Source organism: Notechis scutatus, chromosome 4 (assembly GCF_049901735.1).
Source record: "Notechis scutatus isolate UNSWTSFEM ecotype Mainland chromosome 4, rNotScu1.2, whole genome shotgun sequence".
NCBI lineage: Eukaryota > Metazoa > Chordata > Lepidosauria > Squamata > Elapidae > Notechis > Notechis scutatus.
In genome coordinates, this window is record NC_142012.1 from 109,413,979 (window position 1) to 109,435,687 (window position 21,709).

At 33.8% G+C, this 21,709-nt stretch overlaps 1 protein-coding gene across 3 annotated transcripts in view; it reads left to right on the plus strand.

Moving 5' to 3' along the window:
* Positions 1-21,407, plus strand: part of CHST15 (carbohydrate sulfotransferase 15) — a 60,098-nt gene extending 38,691 nt beyond the window's left edge. For all 3 annotated transcript variants that reach the window (XM_087964354.1, XM_026669122.2, XM_087964353.1), the window contains exons 2-8: positions 5,419-6,449; positions 7,520-7,859; positions 12,605-12,751; positions 16,091-16,247; positions 18,462-18,618; positions 19,285-19,432; positions 20,753-21,407. In XM_087964354.1, the coding sequence (XP_087820480.1) occupies positions 5,910-6,449; positions 7,520-7,859; positions 12,605-12,751; positions 16,091-16,247; positions 18,462-18,618; positions 19,285-19,432; positions 20,753-20,943 (1,680 nt within the window). In that variant the 5' untranslated portion in view covers positions 5,419-5,909 and the 3' untranslated portion in view covers positions 20,944-21,407. The remainder of the gene's footprint in view (positions 1-5,418; positions 6,450-7,519; positions 7,860-12,604; positions 12,752-16,090; positions 16,248-18,461; positions 18,619-19,284; positions 19,433-20,752) is intronic.
* Positions 21,408-21,709: the final 302 nt, after the last annotated feature.

Here is a 21,709-nt window from a genome sequence, read left to right on the forward strand (position 1 = left end):
TCAATAGTATCAGTAACTGTGACAGGGATCTTGGAATCCTAGGGACAATCACTTAAATATGAACCATCAGTGTGCTGCAGCTGCCAAAAAACAACAACACAGTCCTAAGCTGCATTAATAGAGGGATAGAATCGAGATCACACAAAGTGTTAATATCACTTCATAATGCTTTGAGAATTTTAGAAGACCACACTTGGAATATTGCATCCAGTTTTGGTTGCCACAATACAAAAAAGATGTTGAGACTGTAGAAAGAGTGCAGAGAAAAGCAACAAGGATGATTAGGGGACTGGAGGCTAAAACATATGAAGAATGGTTGCAGGAATTGAGTATGTCTAGTTTAATGAAAAAGACTAGGTGATATGATAGCAATGTTCCAATATTTGAGGGGTTGCCATAAAGAAGAGGGGAGCCAAACTAGTCTCCAAAGTACCTGAAGGCAGGACAAGAAGCAATGAATGGAAACTAATCAAGTAGAGAAGCAACCTAGAACTAAGGAGAAATTTCTTTACAGTTAGAACAATGACCAGTGGAATGACCTGCCTCCAGAAGTTGTGGGTGCTCCAATACTCGGAAGTTTTAAGAAGAGATTGAACAATCATTTGTTTGAAATGGGGTGGGGTTTCCTATTTGAGCAGGGGCTTGGACTAGAAGACTTTCAAGGTCCCTTCCATTCATTCTGTTTTTCTAAAGGTTATGTTGGGAGTTTAGTGGTATAAATAGTCCAATAAATCTTCTGCCGGTAAAATCTCCAACCTTTTGCTCTTTCCCATGTTATGATTATATTTTGCATGTGGTTACCTGCCAAACCACACTTTTGCCTTTTTCTTTAAAAAAAAAAATGCTGCCACTTTTTATTGAAAGTTCATGGACTCTTCCTTTGTTCTTTATGTTTAGAAAGTTATTGCTACTTCCCACCTCAGCAGGGGATGGTTGTGAAATAGCCTGTTACTTTATTTTTCAGTATGGTTCTTGGTTTAATTTAAGCATGATTGAATGGAATGTGAAGAGACAATTTCTTAGCTGAAACATGTATTAATTTATGTTAGCGGTAGAGATGAATGGAGCTGATCAATTGCAATGAATATTGTAAACCTTAAATTGGGTTAAATTGTAAACCCCTGTCTTGATATGTATAAACAGTTATACTTCTGGATAATTAAGTATGTATGGCACACCAAATTAAAATTAATTAACTGAATGAAAACATTCAAGAAGAAAGAAAATTTATTTTATTTTAATTTGGAATGGTGCATGATATGGTCCCACCTACTTTCAGCCCCCTAGAATAGTAGTCCAAATTCTTGTCTACAAAAAGGTCACAATGTTCTCTTGGATATCATTAAGTAACATATGAAAAACTGTTACACTGGGACCAAAAAAAGTACTTACTATAATCATTAAATCATTTAGTACTTACTAAAAACATTAAAACTTAATTTACTATCTTTCCTTAAGGACAGAATAGAAACCTATTTAATATTTTGCATTTCTTAGGACTTAATTTCCTCCTGGCTGGATGCTAGGACTCCCCTCCCCCTTTCAACATTAGGCTTCTCACCTGGATTTTGGAAATACATAGGAATTGTACTGTCACAAAAAATAATTGATTTTTCCTCCTCCCCAGCATATGAAATAAGGTAGTCAATACTGTCTAATGAAATGCAAGTCACAAATGGAAATAACTTGGCAGACTTCGAGCTTCTATTGGAATTGCAAGATCTTTTTCATCAACCCTTTTAACCTTTTTCATGGATTTAAGGATATATTCTTTCTCTGTTTAAATTGTTTTCTGCAGATACTGCAGCTGTTGTCCAAAATTTCATGCATCAGTTGGATCCATATCCAAACAAGTATCCATCTGTTGACACTATTTATTATCACTGCATTGCTTGCATTCCAGGGGGCAAATCATTCTTAATTGTTTTTAGACAGTGCAGTATCACTGTGAGTTTTATTACATTTCCCCATTTTATTCCTACTTGAAAATACAAATATCTCTGCTTTTGGAAAGATGTGAATGGGCTAGACTTGGAAGTCATATTCTATATTCTATAATGTTATTATGACATTTTGTTGGATAAATGAGACTTAATGTCCTATAAGGCTTTTCCTACTCCACTAAAGGCATTTCAAGCAATTGTTTCACTAATAGCTTTAAAATAAAATTCCAAGTCTTGTTTCAATCATTTTTCTTCATAGCATGAAGCATAGAAGGCTTCTCCTATTTCTGGGGTAGGAAAAGAGTAAGAAACATTAAGCAAAATAAATTACAAGCATAAGTCAAGAGTAACATATATAAATCTAGTTTTATCCAACACAATTTGCTTTACTTCTATCTTTGCACAGTATCCTTGCTTTCACATCCTCTCTTCTGTGATTCCCACGTTGCCTTTTGTTTGCTGAACTCCTTACCACTTTGTTTTTGAGAATCTTAAAATCACTTCTGTATACTTCTTTTGCATTGGTTCAAATCTGTTTTCAATCTCAATCAGCTCTCATTCATTTTTAACTTATATCTTTTAGTTTTATGGTGCACACTTCTGAAGTAATTTATTCCCTTTATATTCAACTTACTTCTGTGCTTTTACTGATTAACCCACACCATAAAGTGCAGATTCTTCTATGTAGCTGTTTTTCTTTTGGTAACGACAGACCACATACAGTCCATTATCTTTACATTTCACCCCTTAATATCACCAGTTTCATATTTAGCTTTCCTAACAAATAAAGAAGATACAGTCTTTAGATCTGAATGGTATTGATGTATTATAGATTTCTATACCTTAGTTCAAATGCTGTTAACCTAAGAGCATATTCAGAAATGCAATATATAGATATTTATCAATAATAATATTGATAAAATTGATAAAATTAATGGTGACAGCTTGTACTTATTGTTTCAAACATTTAATTTGAAATTATATTAAGATTCAGTGAAATGTGTAAACATAATGCCTCCCCTCAGTCTACGATTTCCTAGGCCAGGCACTGCAGTTATTTATATAGATTGGTGTGGTGGCAAAGATGCTCACCTCCTGCTCAGAAGGTTGAGACTTCGGTCCTAGGCAGTGGCAGATGTTTCATTATTTGGGCGCAAAGAGAAAATATCTGCTGCAAACTTCACATTGGCATCAGGAAGGGTATCTGGCCAGTAAATGCTCAGCTCCATTCAGTTGCCCCAACTCCACCCTGAATAAAGGGATTAAAGAGTTGTAAAAAGAAAAAAAAATACTGAGTGTGAGTTTGCCAAGCTTCCTGAAGTAAGAATGGGCGTTGGTAGAAGTTTCCCTGAACGCCCTTTCTATCTATGCTGTGAGAGAGCCCAGGATGGGTTTACTCCTTCCTATGACGTCATTTAGCTGAGTCTGTGCTAAGATATAAAAGCCAGCCCCCGGAAGAGACTGGAAAGAAATGAGTCTTCTTGGTAGCAATTGTGGGGATATCTGACATTGTTATTGTAGAGTTGGGAGGATTTGTTTGGGAGACATCATCCACTTCAGCAATCCTGAGAATATATTTACTGGAGATGAAATTGGATACAAGAACACTATAGCTTCTATTGCCACAGGGTAAATCTTGATTATTTGTAGGCTCGTTGCTTAGCAGGATAATTCTTGGGCACAAAAAGAACTGGTAGTATAGGCTGGGAATGTAGTGTGATAAACAGTGTGAAGTGAAACTCAGTAGCCAGGATTGACCAGGGCCAGTTATAGGCAAATCAAATATCTTCATATTTGCATATTTATGTATCTGAAATCCTGAAGTCTGAAGTGACTAGCAAATGCTGAATTTGTAGGTGGTTTCTTGTACGTTTTAAAAAGATGTTCTGCTGTGAGGTATCTAGCCTGGAGAATAGGATTCCTCCTGGATTTTTATCACCCTCTTAAGCTGTGTATTTCCAGTTTATGTCTGGGAAGATGCCCTATCCCAAAGGGTACCAAGGTATCAATAATGCCTTCTTTAATTTGAAAGGGCGCTCATCACTTCTTCATTTAGTAAAAGAGCCAGTGATTTGTACTTGAGTTGTTAAGTGCATAAGTAAAACAAACCTTACGTTGTTGCTGGTAAGCTGCATGGAGTTTGATAGAATGACTGTTTTTCTACATTCTTGGTGTTGTTACTCTTACAGAGTAGAGAGCTTAATTCAGTGATAGCTAACCTTTTCAGCTTGGTGTGTCGAAAATCGGGAAAAAGTGTAGCCTTCCTCGGGTTGTGTGTCACTTCAAGAAATATCAATAATTTGGTTTATGACGGACTGGGCTGGGGTGATCACACAGGGCTGTGAAACTCGTCTCCTTGGTCTCAGGGCTGCAGGTGCAGGATGTGGGGATCGGAAGGCCACCTTACAGGGCTGTGAACCTCATGGATCTCCTTTCCTCCTGTAGCGTTCCTGAGGTAATGAAACTGACAAACTTCAGTTTATGGTGGTTAAAACTGGTTCTCTGTTGCAAAGATCTTGCGGCAGCGGTGACACCACGCCTCCACGCAACAAGCAGGGAGCAGGGATTGGAGCAGAGCACAGGCAGCCTCTAAATGTGCAGGTTTTCCCCACACCAATAGGCATGTCAGTCAAAGTGCCTCGGCGTGTCATGAGTGACATGCGTGTCATAGGTTAGCCATCACTGGCTTAATTCATGGACTTGATGTGATGATGACATGTTGTTTAATATGTCAGTATTTTGTTGTGCCTCAGTTATTAATTGTAACTGAGCAACTCCAGTCATTTAATGTTTTTGATGAATTATCCCCAGCTGGAGAAATTAGTCGTAAAATAAAGAAAACTGACAATGTATATTGATAATGTATACTTATCAAAACTGATAAGGTGTAAATAAACAACTTGAAGGAGCTCCTTGTAACAGTTGCTGTCTCATCACTGTTTTGGCTCCTCCTCCTTCTCTAAGCAAAGTGTATTTTAAGACTGAAGATGCATATGGTAATGAAACATATGTTAACATGTCAAGTTTCATAACTTACATCTGTTATCTTTTATATTGAAATGTATAAAAGTATTTTTCAAAGCCAATTATAAATCTTCTTTACATGCAATGCTTTCTATTGTTTTTGCCAAAATTTTCTGTGTGCATTTTTGTGCAGTCATAAATACAGTTGGTCTATATATTTTGTCAGAGTTGTGAGGTTTTTTTAAAAAAAATTCTTCTAGTTTTACAAAGTATCTTTCAGTTGTTAAGAATGTAATCTGAACAAAGGCATAAAGAGATTTTACTGAAGCATGTAACTGCTCTTGACGTACAATCATGAAGACCCTTTGATAGTACCTTGCATTACCAGTTTACCTATTAAATCTATTGAAAATTAATTGCCTACTAAATTAGCTGACATTTTGATTAATGTCTGGTAGATTAGTCTGGATATTTCCTTCTGAATATTCACATTGTCTCTGTTTTCTTTTAGGTCATGTAACCACATTCCGAAGTGTTGTTACAAAGATGGAGCTCTCTAAAATTTCAGTCATCTTTCAGTGTACATTTTAAAGATTTTTTTCCAAACCTAAAAAATATTATTCTTTCTCACATAATGGACTGTGTTACTTTTTGATGAAATCCACGGACAATGAACTCATTTTCATTTTCATTTTGGGGTCTTTTCCTTTGGTACAGTGAAATCCCATTCTCACTGTGTTCTTTGGGGAAAACCTAAAGTGTTTTTTTCCCAATCTTATCAACTTGCTCTCAACATTGATCCAAATTATTCATAACAAAGTTCCATGTAGTATGCCTTGATTTTTCAAGATCTGTGAAGTATTTTCTTTATAAATATATATATATAAACAACAATCGCACAAGGATTTTTTAATTGTTTGTAGAAGATGACTTTTGTCTACTTGATTTTCCTCCCTGACTACTGTAAATGGATCCTTACTTCAATGCTTTAATGGTACTAATATGAGGCATTGCATTCATTGTTGCATCGCATTGTTATCAAATGACTTGCATAAACAGTGTTTCAAATGCCGAGGCCCAAGTCATAACATTCAAAAGTGTCATCTATGCAGAGGAGAAAATCAAGTTTTGTTTGTGGATAGCAAGCAGATGAACTTACTTGCAGTTTTGGAAGTGAGGACTGATCATAATAATAGCTGGGCTGGACTATTTTGTTTGAAGAAAGGGAAGATATGCAGCTTATTTTTTGGGTTATTAATAATGATGTTAGTGACCGCATCTTATATTCTGACCGGAACTAAAGATGGTCTTTTGCTTATGCAACCAACACTCCATTATGGAGTTTTTACCAGCAATTCAAACTTAATGGACAATGGCAATTTCTGTGATAAGAAAGAACATTACCAAAAATCTAAAATGAATATTTCATATGCAAAGGATTATTCCAACATTAAAGTACTTATTGACACTATTGTTTCACACATTGAGTTTGTACCAAGATATCCTCCTCACTTGGAAGATCTGAAGAAACAAGAGACACATGTAGGTATAAAAGTGGTCTATTTTATGTTGTAAAAATGTTTATTGCATTGGAATAGCAGTAGTACTTATATACCACTCCAGTATACTGTTTTACAGTATAAGCAGTTTACAGTGTCAGTATATTTACCGCAACAATCTGGGTCTTCATTTTACCTACCTCAGAAGGATGGAAGGCTGAGTCAACCTTGAACTAGTCAGGATCGAACTGCGGGCAGTCGGCAGATTTAGCCTGTAATATTGCATTCTAACTATTATGCCAGCACAATTCTTAATAAGGAATATTTCCTTATTGGAAGAAGTGATGCTATTTTGAATAAATATCCTAAAGTAGAGAATATATGGCTATATTTAATTTTATCATATTAAAACACATCTTTTCTTTATGTTTCACATGTTTCCTTATAATTTAATAGGCATAAAGGAGATAAATGGCTGCTACTTTTATAGACAGGTAGTCAAATAAGCAGATGCAGAGCTCCTTATTTAGAGAAGACTCAAGGAAATGTTCGATGCTAGGAAATGTGGATAGTGTTTAGATGCACTGAGCATGTGGAAGCTGGTTAGAATTGCAGTTGTGAAGCTCAACTTTCACCAAGTAAAGGAATTTTGGAAGATGAAGTACAACACCAGTTTGGGAAGACTTGCAAGATAAAATGGCTATCGTGCAAAATTAATATCTTTTGTCTCTGGATATTCAAGATTACATCAACACTTTTTAACTTACAAGTTCAATCCATGTAAGATATTAGTAATTATAAAACTTTTAACTTACACAAATGAACAAAATTCAAGCTGTGACAGGTATTAATAATAATAAAAATTAATTTTTATATGGAAGAGTGTATAGTTGCCTGATTCATGCTAGATAATTCTATTAATCCTTCCTGATTTTAAAAGATTATTAAAATATATTTTTCTTTATATCCATCACTCTGTGTCCCCTTGGTTCTGTGTTTCTGTAGTATAGGACAGCTAAACATCAAACTAGCAGAATACACAAACAATTTAATTATCATAACAAGAAATATAGCCATAATACTTCAACAAAGCTTGTATTGTTTCTGTTGCAGATGTTCTCAGTCATTCCCAACAAATTTCTCCCAAACAGCAAGAATCCTTGCTGGTATGAAGAATACAAAGGAAACAGTACTAGAAACCCTTATGCCACAAATTCCTATGCCTTGTATTCCAAACGTTTTCGTACAATATTTGACTATCTTCGAAAGGTATTTTGGAATCATTTATATCATTATGATGACAAATATTACCGGCTGCGTTGTCTTCCTCATTTTTATATCATTGGCCAACCAAAATGTGGAACAACAGATCTTTATGATAGGCTTAGACGACACCCTGAAGTGAAATTTTCAGCAATTAAGGAGCCTCACTGGTGGACCCGAAAACGTTTTGGTGAGTAAACATGATGATCAGCAGTTTGCAGTTATATTAACTTAAATGAATGCTTAACAATCCTTAGGAAGCAGTATTCAGTAATTTTGAAGTTTCTCAAGTAGTAAATGATGCAGGGAAATAATCAAGAGATCTGACTTTATGTTCTGAATGTGTTTCAAGTTGCCTTAAAATCCTACCAGCTGGCATTTTCAGGGATAAGTGTATGGTATCAACAATATCATTACCTTGAATTATTTGCCCAGTGCAAAATGTGTTGATGTAAGCAACAGTCTTTGTCTTAGTTTAATGATTTTTACAAGTTGTGTATAGAGTAGCTTAATAAAACATCTTAAAGTATCATTTAAAACAGAACTTTCTGCTGTAAATTGCCATAATCTAGCTAAAATAGATTAAAATGGATGGCACTTAATGTTTATTTGGTGGTCATTATTTCAGACATTTATTTCAGTTTAGGGTAAAGCTGATAACGAAATGTGGTTCTTGTTATTCTTTCAGACAATGCCCTTTCACTAACTTCTGTTGAATATGCATTGTATTCCAGAGTTTTAATTATATTTACACCTTCAAGTCCTCTAAGGAGCTCAGATTCTCTTTTATTTTATACATGCAACAATGCTTTGGGGTAGATTAAGCTGCAGGATGATGACTGCTCCAAGTTCACTAAATAAGCTTCATGGCTGAGTAGGGATTTTTCTGAGGTTTTGTCAATTGTCTTCCAGCACAAGTGAATAAACAGCTCTTTTAGCTCTTTAGCTATTGAAAGAAATGATTTGGCAGTAACACTGAACAATGAGATGGCCAAGTTTGCTAATGGCCCAATTATTCAAAGTAGTAAAAACGTAAATGAGATTAATGCTCCTCTGAGGGAATCTTTCCAAATAGGAGAAAATAGGCAATGCAGTGGCAAATGTGGTTCAGTGCAAGTAAAACAGAGTGCATCCTAAGTTTGCATAACCACTACTTTAGCACAAGGTCAGCCTTGGAAATATTATGTACAGTTGCAACCTGCATATTTCAAAAAAGGTATATCACAAAAGGGTAATCAAAATACTTATAGCATTGAGGTGATTCCTAAACGCATTTAAATTTTAAAAGGAAGAGTGAGAGGGACATGATAAGAGTAGATAAAAATGTTGTATGGTATGGAGAAAGTAAATAACTTCTTGTAATGGTGTTAGATTTCTGGAGGTAAGAGGCTGGAAATTTAGGAAATAACAATATTTTGCCTGAAGGAAGTGATGTAGTTATCATGCCTGACTGGGGAAAAGGACATTTGAGAAGCCAATAGACCACTTCTTTTAATCTTTTGTTGATGTTCTATAAGCACAATTTGAGGAATTTACATTGTGGGTGCTTTTCTACTGCTGCCCAAATTGATCTGTAGCCTGTATCCTTAAATGATTAGTTGGGTGCCCAGCTGCAGAATTACGTTGCCAAAACAATATTATCAGATAGATAGGTCATCTAGTATGTGCTTTTTCAGGGGATGTGGAGTGTTTTGGAATGAGAAAAACACACGTGATCAGTTTTCTTCAGCAGCCTTTTTTTTTTTTTTAACCTTTATACCTTTGGAAGAACCCTTGAAGTAATTTTCAGGTCTCAGAAAATCGCTGTATAAAAACTGCAAAAAATAAGAAATCTTCATGATACAATTTATTTCTGACTTAACATTATTCCCCTTTTTTAGCATATTTACAGCAACAGCAAACTGGCAGGCTGGCAACTGAGTCATGTCTTATAAAATTCTATCAAGTTACAATTTCTTATGAACCCCTAGCAAGCTCTCAGAGAACCCCAGTTGAGAATGGCTGACCTCAGTGATTTAGCTGTAGAGTATTGTTTCATTAAATCTGGCTCTTCCCAATTTCTGCAACTAACATTTGGTGTTAGTTATCATCTGACAATGAGCTATTTCAGAGACACAATGACAAGATGATTTTATATCTTCTTGTTTGAATGCAAATTTGGCGAATGCATACACTGAAAGCAACTATAAGTCTTGTATATGGAACAAAGTTTATGATGACAAAAATATTTTGCAATAGTCATAAGAAATTTGAAGTGTCCCAATTTCCAGGTTCAACTCAATTTTGGAATTACAGTTCATGTGCCTTCAAGTTGGTGTTGATTGTTAATAACTACATAGACTTTCTTCAGGATGATCTGTGCCCAACCTACTCTTCAGATCTTCCAGTCATTATCATTTTAAAAATCCAACCACTTTGTGGCTGATCTTTTCTTTTTTCCTTCCACTTTTTCTACTATTTTATCTTATTCTACTATTTTTATACTATTTTTATTTTCTACTATTTTTATCTCTATCTATTTTATTATTTTTATCTTAGAACAAAAGCTCATGGAGTACTTTAGTAGCATATCTAGGTATAGTAAATTAGAGATATTGAAGGAGCTGGATATTGGCATAATGTGACCAAGTATGATAATTTCAGCCTGGTTGTTTATACCTTCAGTGAGAACTTTTTATTGACCTAATTGTCTCTTATATATCTGCTTTTCCTTTTCCTGCTATCCCCATTCCCACAGCAATTTAACTTAAATGCGATTGTAACTTTTTTTAAACAAGAAAGATAACAACTACTGTAATAGAAACTATGAGGGAAGGCTGCTGTTTTAGCTATTAAAGATGCTGAGCTTGTCAGCTAGAAAGCTGACAGCCTGGGTTCAAGATCCAAGTGCTGTGTGATGGGGTGAGCTCCTTTTACCTGCCTCAGGTCCTGCCCATACAGCAATTCGAAAGCATGCAAATGTGAGTAGATAAATAGGTACCACTATGGTGGGAAGGTAATAGCGTTCTGTGCAGCTCAGCATACAGTCATACTGGCCACATGACCACAGAAAGGTCTTCAGATAACGCTGGCTCCCTTGGCTAAGAAACAGAGCTGAGCATTGCCCCCTACAGTTGGACATGACTGGACATGGGATACCTTTACCTTTTAAGTTTTTACCTTAGAACATAAACTCATGGAGTATTTTAGTAGCATAGTATCTAGGTATAGTAAACTTCATAACATCAAGTAAAAAAAATCAGAACTTTCATTTGCATCCCTATATATTGCATACAAGATTTGTTAGGTGTTCTTTATAATCACATTAAACATTAGATTGCAATAATTTCTTATGTGGATTTGAAATTTGAAACTTCTGTATCAGGCAGATTGGTTTCCAAATTTCTGTATCTAGATATGCACAATACACTCTGACTTTTTATTACTTATCCCTATTATTTTACCATAAGACTCATGGTAATGTATAACTGACTTGCTATAGACAAAGACATGGCACTTGTAGACTAAAAATTAAATTCTCTGGGTTATCTGAGTCTAACAATTGGCAATAAAATTCAGGGGCACAGATGACATCATTTTGGCAATCAATATCCCTGATTCTTTATTTTATTATTGATTTGGCCTTCTACAAGGTCAATTGACCTAAATAGTCAGGAGAGAGGCCAAGATTGCACAATTCCAGCTTTGCAGGTGTGGTCTTGATGGAATTGGTAATTGTCTGACAGCAGCAGTGGCACCAGCCAGTGGGATCAAATATGATTCTGAGATTAGGCTTAGTCCAGAGTTGAGCTTTAATACTTGGCACCATTAGCTTCAAGCCTCAATACTGCAATCATCATATGTGCAAATACAAGTTGTACGTTTCTGAGGCCATTGTGACTTTGAACTGTTGTTAATTGTTGAACTGTTGTTAACTTTGTCATGGATTGTTGTAATACAGTCCATAGTCTATAGAGCTATTCAGATTAGATTTCTAGGCACCTAGAATTTAAGATGTCTGCATAGCATACCACATGGATACGATTAAAGCCTGACCACTTCAAATAAATAATCCACTTTTAGCCAAAATTCACTGGGCTCCCTGGACATTCTAAAATATTTGTCTTGGATGGATTCCCTTGGTTTTTCCTCAAAAATCTTTCATTTCTTTGTTTTCTATTTATAATTCTGTAGTCATTGATTTTACAGTGACTCATCTGGACTTCTATAGCTAGGAATTACTTTTTGTTGTTGTTCATGACTTCCTTACATATCCTGCCTAATAAAACCATTGTTCTGAGAAAAAGCATCTTTTTACTAGATTATACTAATATAATACAGTATTTTATCAAATGTTTTTTGTAATTTGCCTTAGGCTTACTGGTTTGCTTTTATAGTATAATCTCCATTCTATTCCTATTAATAAGAAATATTTTGATAAAATCTAGGTAAAATTATAACATACTGGTGGAATTCTAATTAAACAGATAAAATAATAATAATTTAACCCATAAAACTTTTCCTGTTTACTTTTTCTCGAATACATGAAATTTACAACATTTGCACCATATGCATTTCAGAAATAAATAATCTACATTTGATGTATATTTTTCATTGAAAATTTTTATCCTGTTCAGTAGCCGAAAAGGCTTTCATAGTGTCTTATTGTTATTCTCAGGGTAACATGCCACATTAAAAATATGAGATATCAAAAATAGGTGGGAAAGGAGGAGAAGTGCTAAATTCAGGTGCTAATTTTTTAAATTATTTGGAAACAGTCCCCACTATTCTACACAGAAATTAGGATTGCATTTTAATGCAATCTTGCTATTAACCCAAAGTATCATATCTTTGTCATCATATCTTCTCTTGTTCCAAAATGTAAATCATTAGAAGTCTGTATTATATAATTGCTTATTTTTAAAAAAATTACTTCTTTGTGTCTTTTATTTTCAGGGATAATTCGTTTGAGGGATGGATTTCATGATCGTTACCCTGTGAACGATTACCTAGATTTGTTTGATTTGGCTGCCCATCAGATTCAAAATGTGCTGCAGAGAGATTCTGAGAACAGCTATGAAAAGAGGAGCAACATTATTATTGGTACAGAAACTGTCGCTTAGGATAGTTTTTCTCAATCTGGTGTTTTAGAATCTCTAATAGTGGCTATTTGAAGAATTTAACTTTGAAAAAAGGCTGATTTATAGAAATTGTATTTGCGGTGCTGGTATTGGTATGATTTATGGTTTCTGGTATTAAAATGGGAAGTCAGACATTTTTAAATATTTTAGCAATATATATATCTGAAATACATACTAGATAACAAAATGTGATGATGGTATTTTATTTCAACAAGTTCTGTTAGCAGAGAAAGGAATAGTTTTTTTTTACAACAACCTAGAAGTAGCTTTAAATGCCATTGAAAGGATAAAAAATTTCCACCACTACAAATATCTAAATTCTTAACTATGATGCTGTTTAAATATTTGCAATGTTTATTTAAAACAATTATTTATAAACATACAGTATATATATTTTTGAGAAGTAAACATATTCACTTTTAGTAGACCATTCTCACTATGTTACGAGTGCTGTCTTGATTGTCCTTGCAGTGATAAAACTTGGTAGAATATATACCTAATCTATTTAAAATATTCAAATAACATCATAAGATAGCTAGCAATAAACGTGATAATAAAAAGCATGTATAATTAGAAGTAGTTGGCATAAGGTTTCATATCTATGTGTCTTCATTTCCCGGTAGATTCTAGATGGTTTTTTTCTGTCTATGCACTATTCTAATATTCCAGTACAGAATGTTAAGGAAATTGTCTCCTGATTATCTTAATTGAGTCACCTAAATCTATATAAAAAGATTTACCTCTGTTTCAGCATGGTTGTTTTGAGACTAGCCCTAATTAGTTGCAACTGTGGAGTCAGCATGACAAAAACAAAGTCTAACCAGGCTCTGTGTACAATTAGCAAATAGCAATTACAACTCTTTCTAATTTGGAAATTAGAAATGCATTAAAAGAAGAAATCATCCTTTACTGAATGTCTTCTTCCTATGGTGTTGGAGACAAAGCCCTGAATTTCTACATAATTTTTGTTACATTTATAGATAGATAAATACATATACAGTTCTTTGAATGAAATATAGCATTTGTGCAGGACAGTAATTGTTTAATTGATACTCTGAGATAGAAAGATGCCTTTAAATACTCTAATGCAAGGCTGTCAAACTCATGGCCTGCAGGCTTGATGCGTCACGAGCTGGACAACCCCACTCAGTTTAGCAAATGGGAAAAAGTCCTAATACGTCACGTGATGATGCCATGATGACTCGAGTTTGACACACTTGTCCTAATGTAAAACAGCATTTAACATGATCTAATGCAGGTTTTCCAACCTTGACAACTTTAAGACATCTGAACTTCATCCTCAGCTATGTTGGCTGGGAAGTTCTGGGAATTGAAATTCACACATTATCAAGGTTGGAAACCCTGATCTAATGGGTCTTGACTTCCTAACAAAAGCATTTAATCCTAGCTACACTGATGTGGAGTCTGTTATTTTTATAAACAAATGTTAAATGCTCTTCCTAGAGTTTGTTTCTCAAGGACAGATGAAACAATCTGTATTAGCATTAGATATGTCTTTTACATGAATATATTGATTCAGATTAATTATGAACATTATTATGAAACAGTTGGGCCTCTGCTGCAGTTTTATAGAAATGAGCTTTTCTAAAAATGTTTACTTCAGCATGCATACTATATTAAACTTTTTATTAACTTGTTAAACGTAATTTATTTCATAATATATCCATACAATATGAAAATCGGAAGGTCATTTAGGGAACAGTGTTATTAAATTTTATATAATTAAAGCTGTAAACATTGCTCAAACTTTAACAGGCAGTGTAATTTTCCATTCAAAAATGCCTCTGAATCAAATGATTACTGAGTTATAATTATATTGTCGGATGAACCAATGGCTATTGCCTCAGTGCTATACAACACACAAAGTTCCAAACATTCTAGATAGGATTTAGTAATTTAAGATCATTATAGCAATGAATTTACCAGAATGTTTATAATGGATTTTATATGGACAACCTAGAACTATTCTGTAATAAAAAGAAATAGTTTAACCATATGTTATACATTCTTAACTTCTATGAAAAATTTGTACCATTTTTACTGTGCAATTGTGATTTGATGTATCCATGCAGCAGTTAATTTATCTTATGTTGAATATGACCACTTTTCTTTTCATTTCTTTTCATCAACATTAATTCAAATCCATAACAAGTAAGATTCTAAAACTTGTAGGACATGTACTTTTGAATGCCATTGCCAAGTTAATAAGTTTTGAAGAGCTGATTGCCAAATATGACAAAATAAACAATGGAAATCTACATATCAGCAATTATGGCAATTAAAGGGACACAATAAATGACTAAATATGTCCACCATATACATCTCATAGTGGACCTGCTATAATCTATATTTTAATAATGGAAATTCGATAAAAAAGATTGGACATGCACAATAGATTGCTAAATTTTATTTCATTCATTTATGAAGCCTTAGTTTGCAAAGCTCCTCATCAATATATCTGGGAAACTGACATGTTCCAGAATAATATTTTTTGGATACTGTATGTACTAAGAATTTGAGCACATAGCAAGTAGGATTCATTGGAATTTACAGGAATCATATAAGTAATACACATCAATAATCATACTATTGTTTTTCAGAATGAGCAGTGTTATATGAGGACCCAGATTGTTGGCGGTAATATGCTGACTCTGTAAACTGCTTGGAGAGGCCTGTAAAGTGGTATATAAGTCTTAAGTGTTATTGCTATTATACAGAGTGTAGAAAATAACAAACAGTAATCCATAGAAATTAAAAATTTGAAAGAAGGAAATGAAAACTACTAAATCTAGTTTATAAATATACTTTTTGAAACCTTTTTGTATTTGCAAATCATCCTTTATCTGCATCCATACATCACTTTATACATTGCGCTACATTATTTATTTGTATAAATATTCTTTGAAGTGTAAACATCTTTGAAATATACCCAAACATTGGGATTTATAAAATATAAATTTAACAATATCAAAAGAAAGTAGACTCAATATTTTAGAACATTTTATATGTAAAAGGAAATGGAATACATGGCTCATTCACATCAATACATATCATAGATAACAACGTCTTTATGTTATCTTGTATACATTTTTAAACTTGAACTTGTTACTTTCTACATGTTGAATTTTAGTACCAGTTAATTCTATTCAGTTTCTGTGGTAGAAGTCAATGTACAACAAACACATGGATAATGGCAGATTTGAAAAATATGATGTATAGCAAATTTCTGCGTATGTCTCTCAAATTAAGGGTAATCATCTATAGATTTTGTCATTTCTAGGAGAGGCAAGTGCTTCAACAATGTGGGACAACAATGCTTGGATTTTCTTTTATGATAACAGTACAGAGGGGGAACCTCCATTCTTAATACCAGATTTTATTCATGCCTTCCAGCCAAATGCAAAGCTTATTATTATGCTTAGAGATCCTGTTGAAAGGTGCGCATCCAATGTTTTCAATATTTCAAATGTTTTCTATTTTTTACATATTGTTGTAATTAATAGTTCACTGCATTGAGGATTTTTTTAAGATTAAAGAGTTTCAATTTTGCCTAGTCAGAGAGATGCAATTTTCAAATAAATGTCAGGTCTCCTGATTTGGTAAGAGAAATATTATGGTTTAAGTTTTCTCAGATACACTGTGTGTATGAGAGACTGAGTATCTATGTTTGTTGTCGGTGGTCATGATGGGACTTATTTTACCAGATCCATGCATTATTTGTCTTGATTTATTTTCCGAGATTGTGCCTTATTAACATTTTGACCTTCACCGTATATGTCCATCCCATTTAATATTACACAAGATTCATTCTTTGTGCACATAAATATATATGATAACAGCTGCAATGATGCTGTTGATATTTTACCCATTTGTGTGCATCAAATGTGCAATACATGTACAAAAAAGTGGTTGGACTTCATTCTGTATTTGTGGTAGCCATCTGACTTTTTCATACTCTTCTCTAAAAATGTCCCTGCAATTGAGCAAAGAAGATGGTATTAGCTATTGCTTTGTACTAATATTACTTGTGTTAGGCATCTGTATTACTTTTTCTAGGTCTCTTTTAAAGTTGGAAGTGGCACATTTGATATAATTCTTTGTTTACCATCATTCTGCCTACAAGCTTGTTCAACTCCTGGATGGCTTAACCTCTCTACTACAACATCTGGAAAAAATGCTATCAGAAATAAGAAGTAGTTCAGAATATTAAACTTCATTTAATGAAAGCTATACAAAGAAGTCACAAATAAAATTCCAATAAGCAATGATTGCTTTTTAAAAGTTTATTATATAGTCATTGCTTTAAAATTAATTATTTTAAATAATAACATTTATGCAAATGTTATTGTAGTAACTCCTGGGTAGACAAATAGTCTGCACATGTATCTCTTAGTGGAATGGTTTGCATCCAACATTTTATATAAAGAAAAGAAATGTTGTGCCAATTTAATATAGGATGTTCACATGACTCACTCTTAACCATACTAATTCATATAGGTCCTTAAGGCAGCATCTGATCTAGGACAACTGAATGAATGAAAACTAATTTGAAAATAAGATGATATGATTGGAAGAATTAGATTATTCACTTCCTTACACCCTCTTATTACCCTCATGGGCCCAGGGATATATGTGAAAATTAAAGTCGTGAAAGATGGTATGCTGCTTGTGTGATGGGTATTCTCTAGATTTTAATTTGTCTTTTAAAATGGACAGGTGCTACAATTGGAGTTACTTCAACCTATGGTAGTTTCAGACTAAAAGTTCTTTCCTCTGGTTTAGGTTTCTAGTTTGCCTATTTATATGGCAAAATAACTCATGTATGATTCAGTGACGTATATAATATGAACATGTCACTGGAGGAAACATAGCTTTTAAAATTATTTCCAAAATTATCTAGCTATGGAGAATCAAAAGAAAGTTATAAATGAAGTAATATTAAGTGGGTCATCACTAAGCTAATTGATTTGGTGGTATAGAAGGCGGAGCTCCAAGAAAACTCTGCACAGTTTCATTGTAGACAAAGCAATGTAGAATCAAGAACTGGGTACTTGCAATATAATATAGATTAGGGATCCCTGCCCCCCTGGGCCGTGGTCTCTACCAGGCTGTGGCCTATTCATAATTGGGCAGCGTGAGTGGGTGGCTGGAGCACCACGCTGCCAAGCCACAAAGGTTGGGGACTACTGATATATATCATTTAAAAAGAATGATAAGGTAAAAGATTAAATAGAATGACTAATTACACAACAGCGATATAATGATTACCTCTTGAAGACTATTTTATTCATCTGCCATAAAAAAACAAGAGTAGAAATACATTTGGAATGACTATTATGGTAATAAGGATTTGATTTGATGTTTGGAAAATAAATTCCACTATTGTTGGTGAATTGTAGTAGCTTGACAGTTTGTGTTAGTTTTGTCTAGAATGAGGATTACCTGATACTCTGAAACAGCAAGTAAATCAGAAAGAAGCTCTTTCCTTAGGATATCTAAGCCAAAGTTCTGCTGCGAAAAACAAAATTTATGATATAAATAATATCATTTGTTTCTTTCCTGGACACTAGCTGTTGATTTATTATTTCTGTTAACTAGATGGCATGGTTTATAATTACAGTTCAATTGTTTATATATTTTTTCATTCATAGATTGTATTCTGATTATCTCTACTTTGCAAGTGCTAATAAATCTGTAGAAGACTTCCATGAAAAAGTGGCTGAGTCATTACAACACTTTGAGAATTGCTTGACAGATTTCTCTTTGAGAGCCTGTGTGTACAACAACACCCTTAATAATGCCATGCCAGTATGTATATTTCATTTCACATTGTATATATTACTCTGAAGCCAAGTATTACCAGTTTTAGAATATGTAAGAACCAAGTACTTTATAAAATCCAGTAACTGAAATTGCATATGATTGTTTTTAAATAGAAATAACTGCATACGGGCAGCTAGCCTGGGAGATCTTTTCTCCAACATCTGGTTGTTGAGAGTAGTTTCTAAGAACATACATTTTGCAAGAATGAAATGCTGATTTAATTTGAATGTTATTAATTTCTTTTCCTTTTTAAAGTCCCCTCAAGTCCCCCTTATATCAGGTACATAAAAAAATGACACCAATTAGAGTGAGAAGGAAGATTGTTGGGAGCTCATCTAAAATAGAAATAAATTCATCTGTTCTATGTAATTTCTGCTGTAAATAATTTTAATTTTGTTTTTGTATAGTTCTATTAATTAAACAAATAATTTTTTGGAAAATTATATAACATGAATTCATGTGTTTTCTGTTGTTTATCCCCATTCCCCAACTTGACCCTTTTCCATATCCACCTGCCTAATCACTTCCTAATCAACCATTTCATTTCCCCTTGCATCTCCCACTCAGAATCTTCACTATGTGAATGTAATTATATCTGGAATAATTTACTGCAGCTCTTTCCCTCCCTCTTTCCCCCCACCTCTCTCTCAGGTAAGACTTCAGGTTGGTCTATATGTTGTTTTCCTCCTTGATTGGCTGGCCATTTTCAATAAAGATCAAATATTAGTTCTCCGGTTGGAGGATCATGCATCCAATGTAAAATTAACTATGCACATGGTGTTCCAGTTTCTTGATTTAGGTATGAATTTTAATTAAGCATATCCATCATTGATTTATTGTGATTGTCTTGTGTTTTCTAAGGCTTCCTTTCCTCTGTACTATCTGTCTTCAGCACAGCTGCAGATAGAGTTTGCACCAAATAAATTCATTTTGGGAAGGTATTGGAAGCTGTCATATTTCTACAGCTCAAAGCTTTAAATATAATATTTTAAGTAGTTCATTTGCTACCTACTAGTCTATTCAATTCATGCATTCAGACTGTTATTTTGAACTAAGCAGCATTGTCAGCTTTACTTTAACTTAGTCTTTAAATTTCCTTGAATTTTATATGTATACTAATTTTTATTTCAATATAAACCAATTCCAATAACTTTCAGATATATTTGTCTTTGAAAGAAGAATTTGTAGATAGATTTAAGAGAACGACATATAAAACAGCACCAATGTCTAAACAGAAATGGTCTTCTGTGAATCAACCCTTTGTGGATGGGAGCAATATGGCTTTTCTCATAAAAATTCACTTTGAGCCATGGTGGCACAATATTGCAGGTTAATTCTGCTGACTGCTGGCTGATTGCCAGCAGTTGACTTAGCCTTCCATCCTTCTGAGGTCGGTAAAATGAGGACCCAGATTGTTGGGGGCAATATGCTGACTCTGTAAACCGCTTAAAGAAGTCTGTAAAGCACTGTGAAGCAGTATTTTTAAAAAACTATAAGTCTTTGAGGACTTATATTACATGAATAATCCTCCTGAGCCACTGAATATTAATGTATAATGTTACAGATTGAAAGAAACTTTTTAACTTGTCAAGTACAAAAGTTCAGATGCACATGTAATGGTCCAATTAAACTGATTTATTGCTGATCATGCCTCTGCACAGGAATCTTCTCAACTAATGGTTAGCACCTGCTTGGGTTTAGATAAGGGTCAATGAAAACTGAAGGGAGTCCACTTATGACTATGTAGGGGTTCTAGATTGATCCCCAAGTTCTGCCATTCCTTCACTTACATAATTGTATTTAAATGATTTTAATTACATTTAACTTGGCTCATTTCTTTACCCTGGCATTCAACCCTATTTAGAGTGTAGCCTTTTGCCGTATCACTTATGCCTGACTACATTTAACATCAATTATCTTTTTACCTAATTTAAGTAGAAAAGATGTGGATGTTACATCAAACAATACAAAAAAGCAAATGTCATTGTTTCTCATTAAGCCACCACATGTAACATTCAAAGGCTTACCTGTTTATTGATTTGTTGTATGATTTGGAAAATGCTTAAGAAAATGAATAAGCAAAATTAGACATGATTATAAATATATATTTTTATCATAGGTGCTCTAAGCGAAAAACAAGAAGCTCTAATTACTAAAAGTCCTGCATCAAACACTAGAAGACCTGAAGACCGGAATCTAGGTCCTATGTTGCCTGTCACAAAAGAAATATTGTGTGATTTCTATCAGCCTTTCAACAAAAAACTTGCTGAAGTTCTTTCTGATGAAGCTTTTTTATGGAAAAAGTCCTGATTTGACCATTTCAGAGCCCCACCACTGCAGTGCTTGGAAAGAAAAGGATATATTTTTAAAAATTTTGTTTTTCAGATGTAAATAATTGCCATTGTGAAGTCAGTAAATCTGCATTTTCATGTTTCTCTTACTTGCTATTATGCAATATTCTTTTCCACACTGGACCCTTTCAAGTGTATCATCCCCGGAACTTGAGTCAGCATGGGAACTCCTTATTGAGGAATGCTGGAATACAAACTGAATTTCCAAAGAGGAATATAATGATTTTTGCCATTTTTCCTCAACAAAAGAACAGTGTACAGATAAGTTTGGTTGAAGCAATCTTAAATCTTAAACTGTATTACAATACAGAAATTAGAACTAGATACCTAAAATGCACATTTGTTCTCACTTTTAAGTATATCTTGCAGTATTTGGAAACTGTTTAAAATGGCTTTTTAACCATTAAAGTTAATTAATTTTAACCTAGTTGTTTGATTTTTACTTCGACACACTATATTTACTTTAAATGAGATGACTCCAAAATTAAAGAACTCACCCCCCAAAGAATATTAGACAACAATAAATACAGTAACAACTAAATTGCCTTCATTACAATGTTCCCATGGTATCTAGGAGAACCATCTCATGTCATAGGTAAAATATTAGGAATAAATTGTTTCCCCTTCACGTAAATATAGTATTCTTCAGTAGGCAGACTGTGAAATTTACCAGAAGCAATTAACTTCTGAAATATAATGAAGCAACTTGTTTAATGGAATGTTTT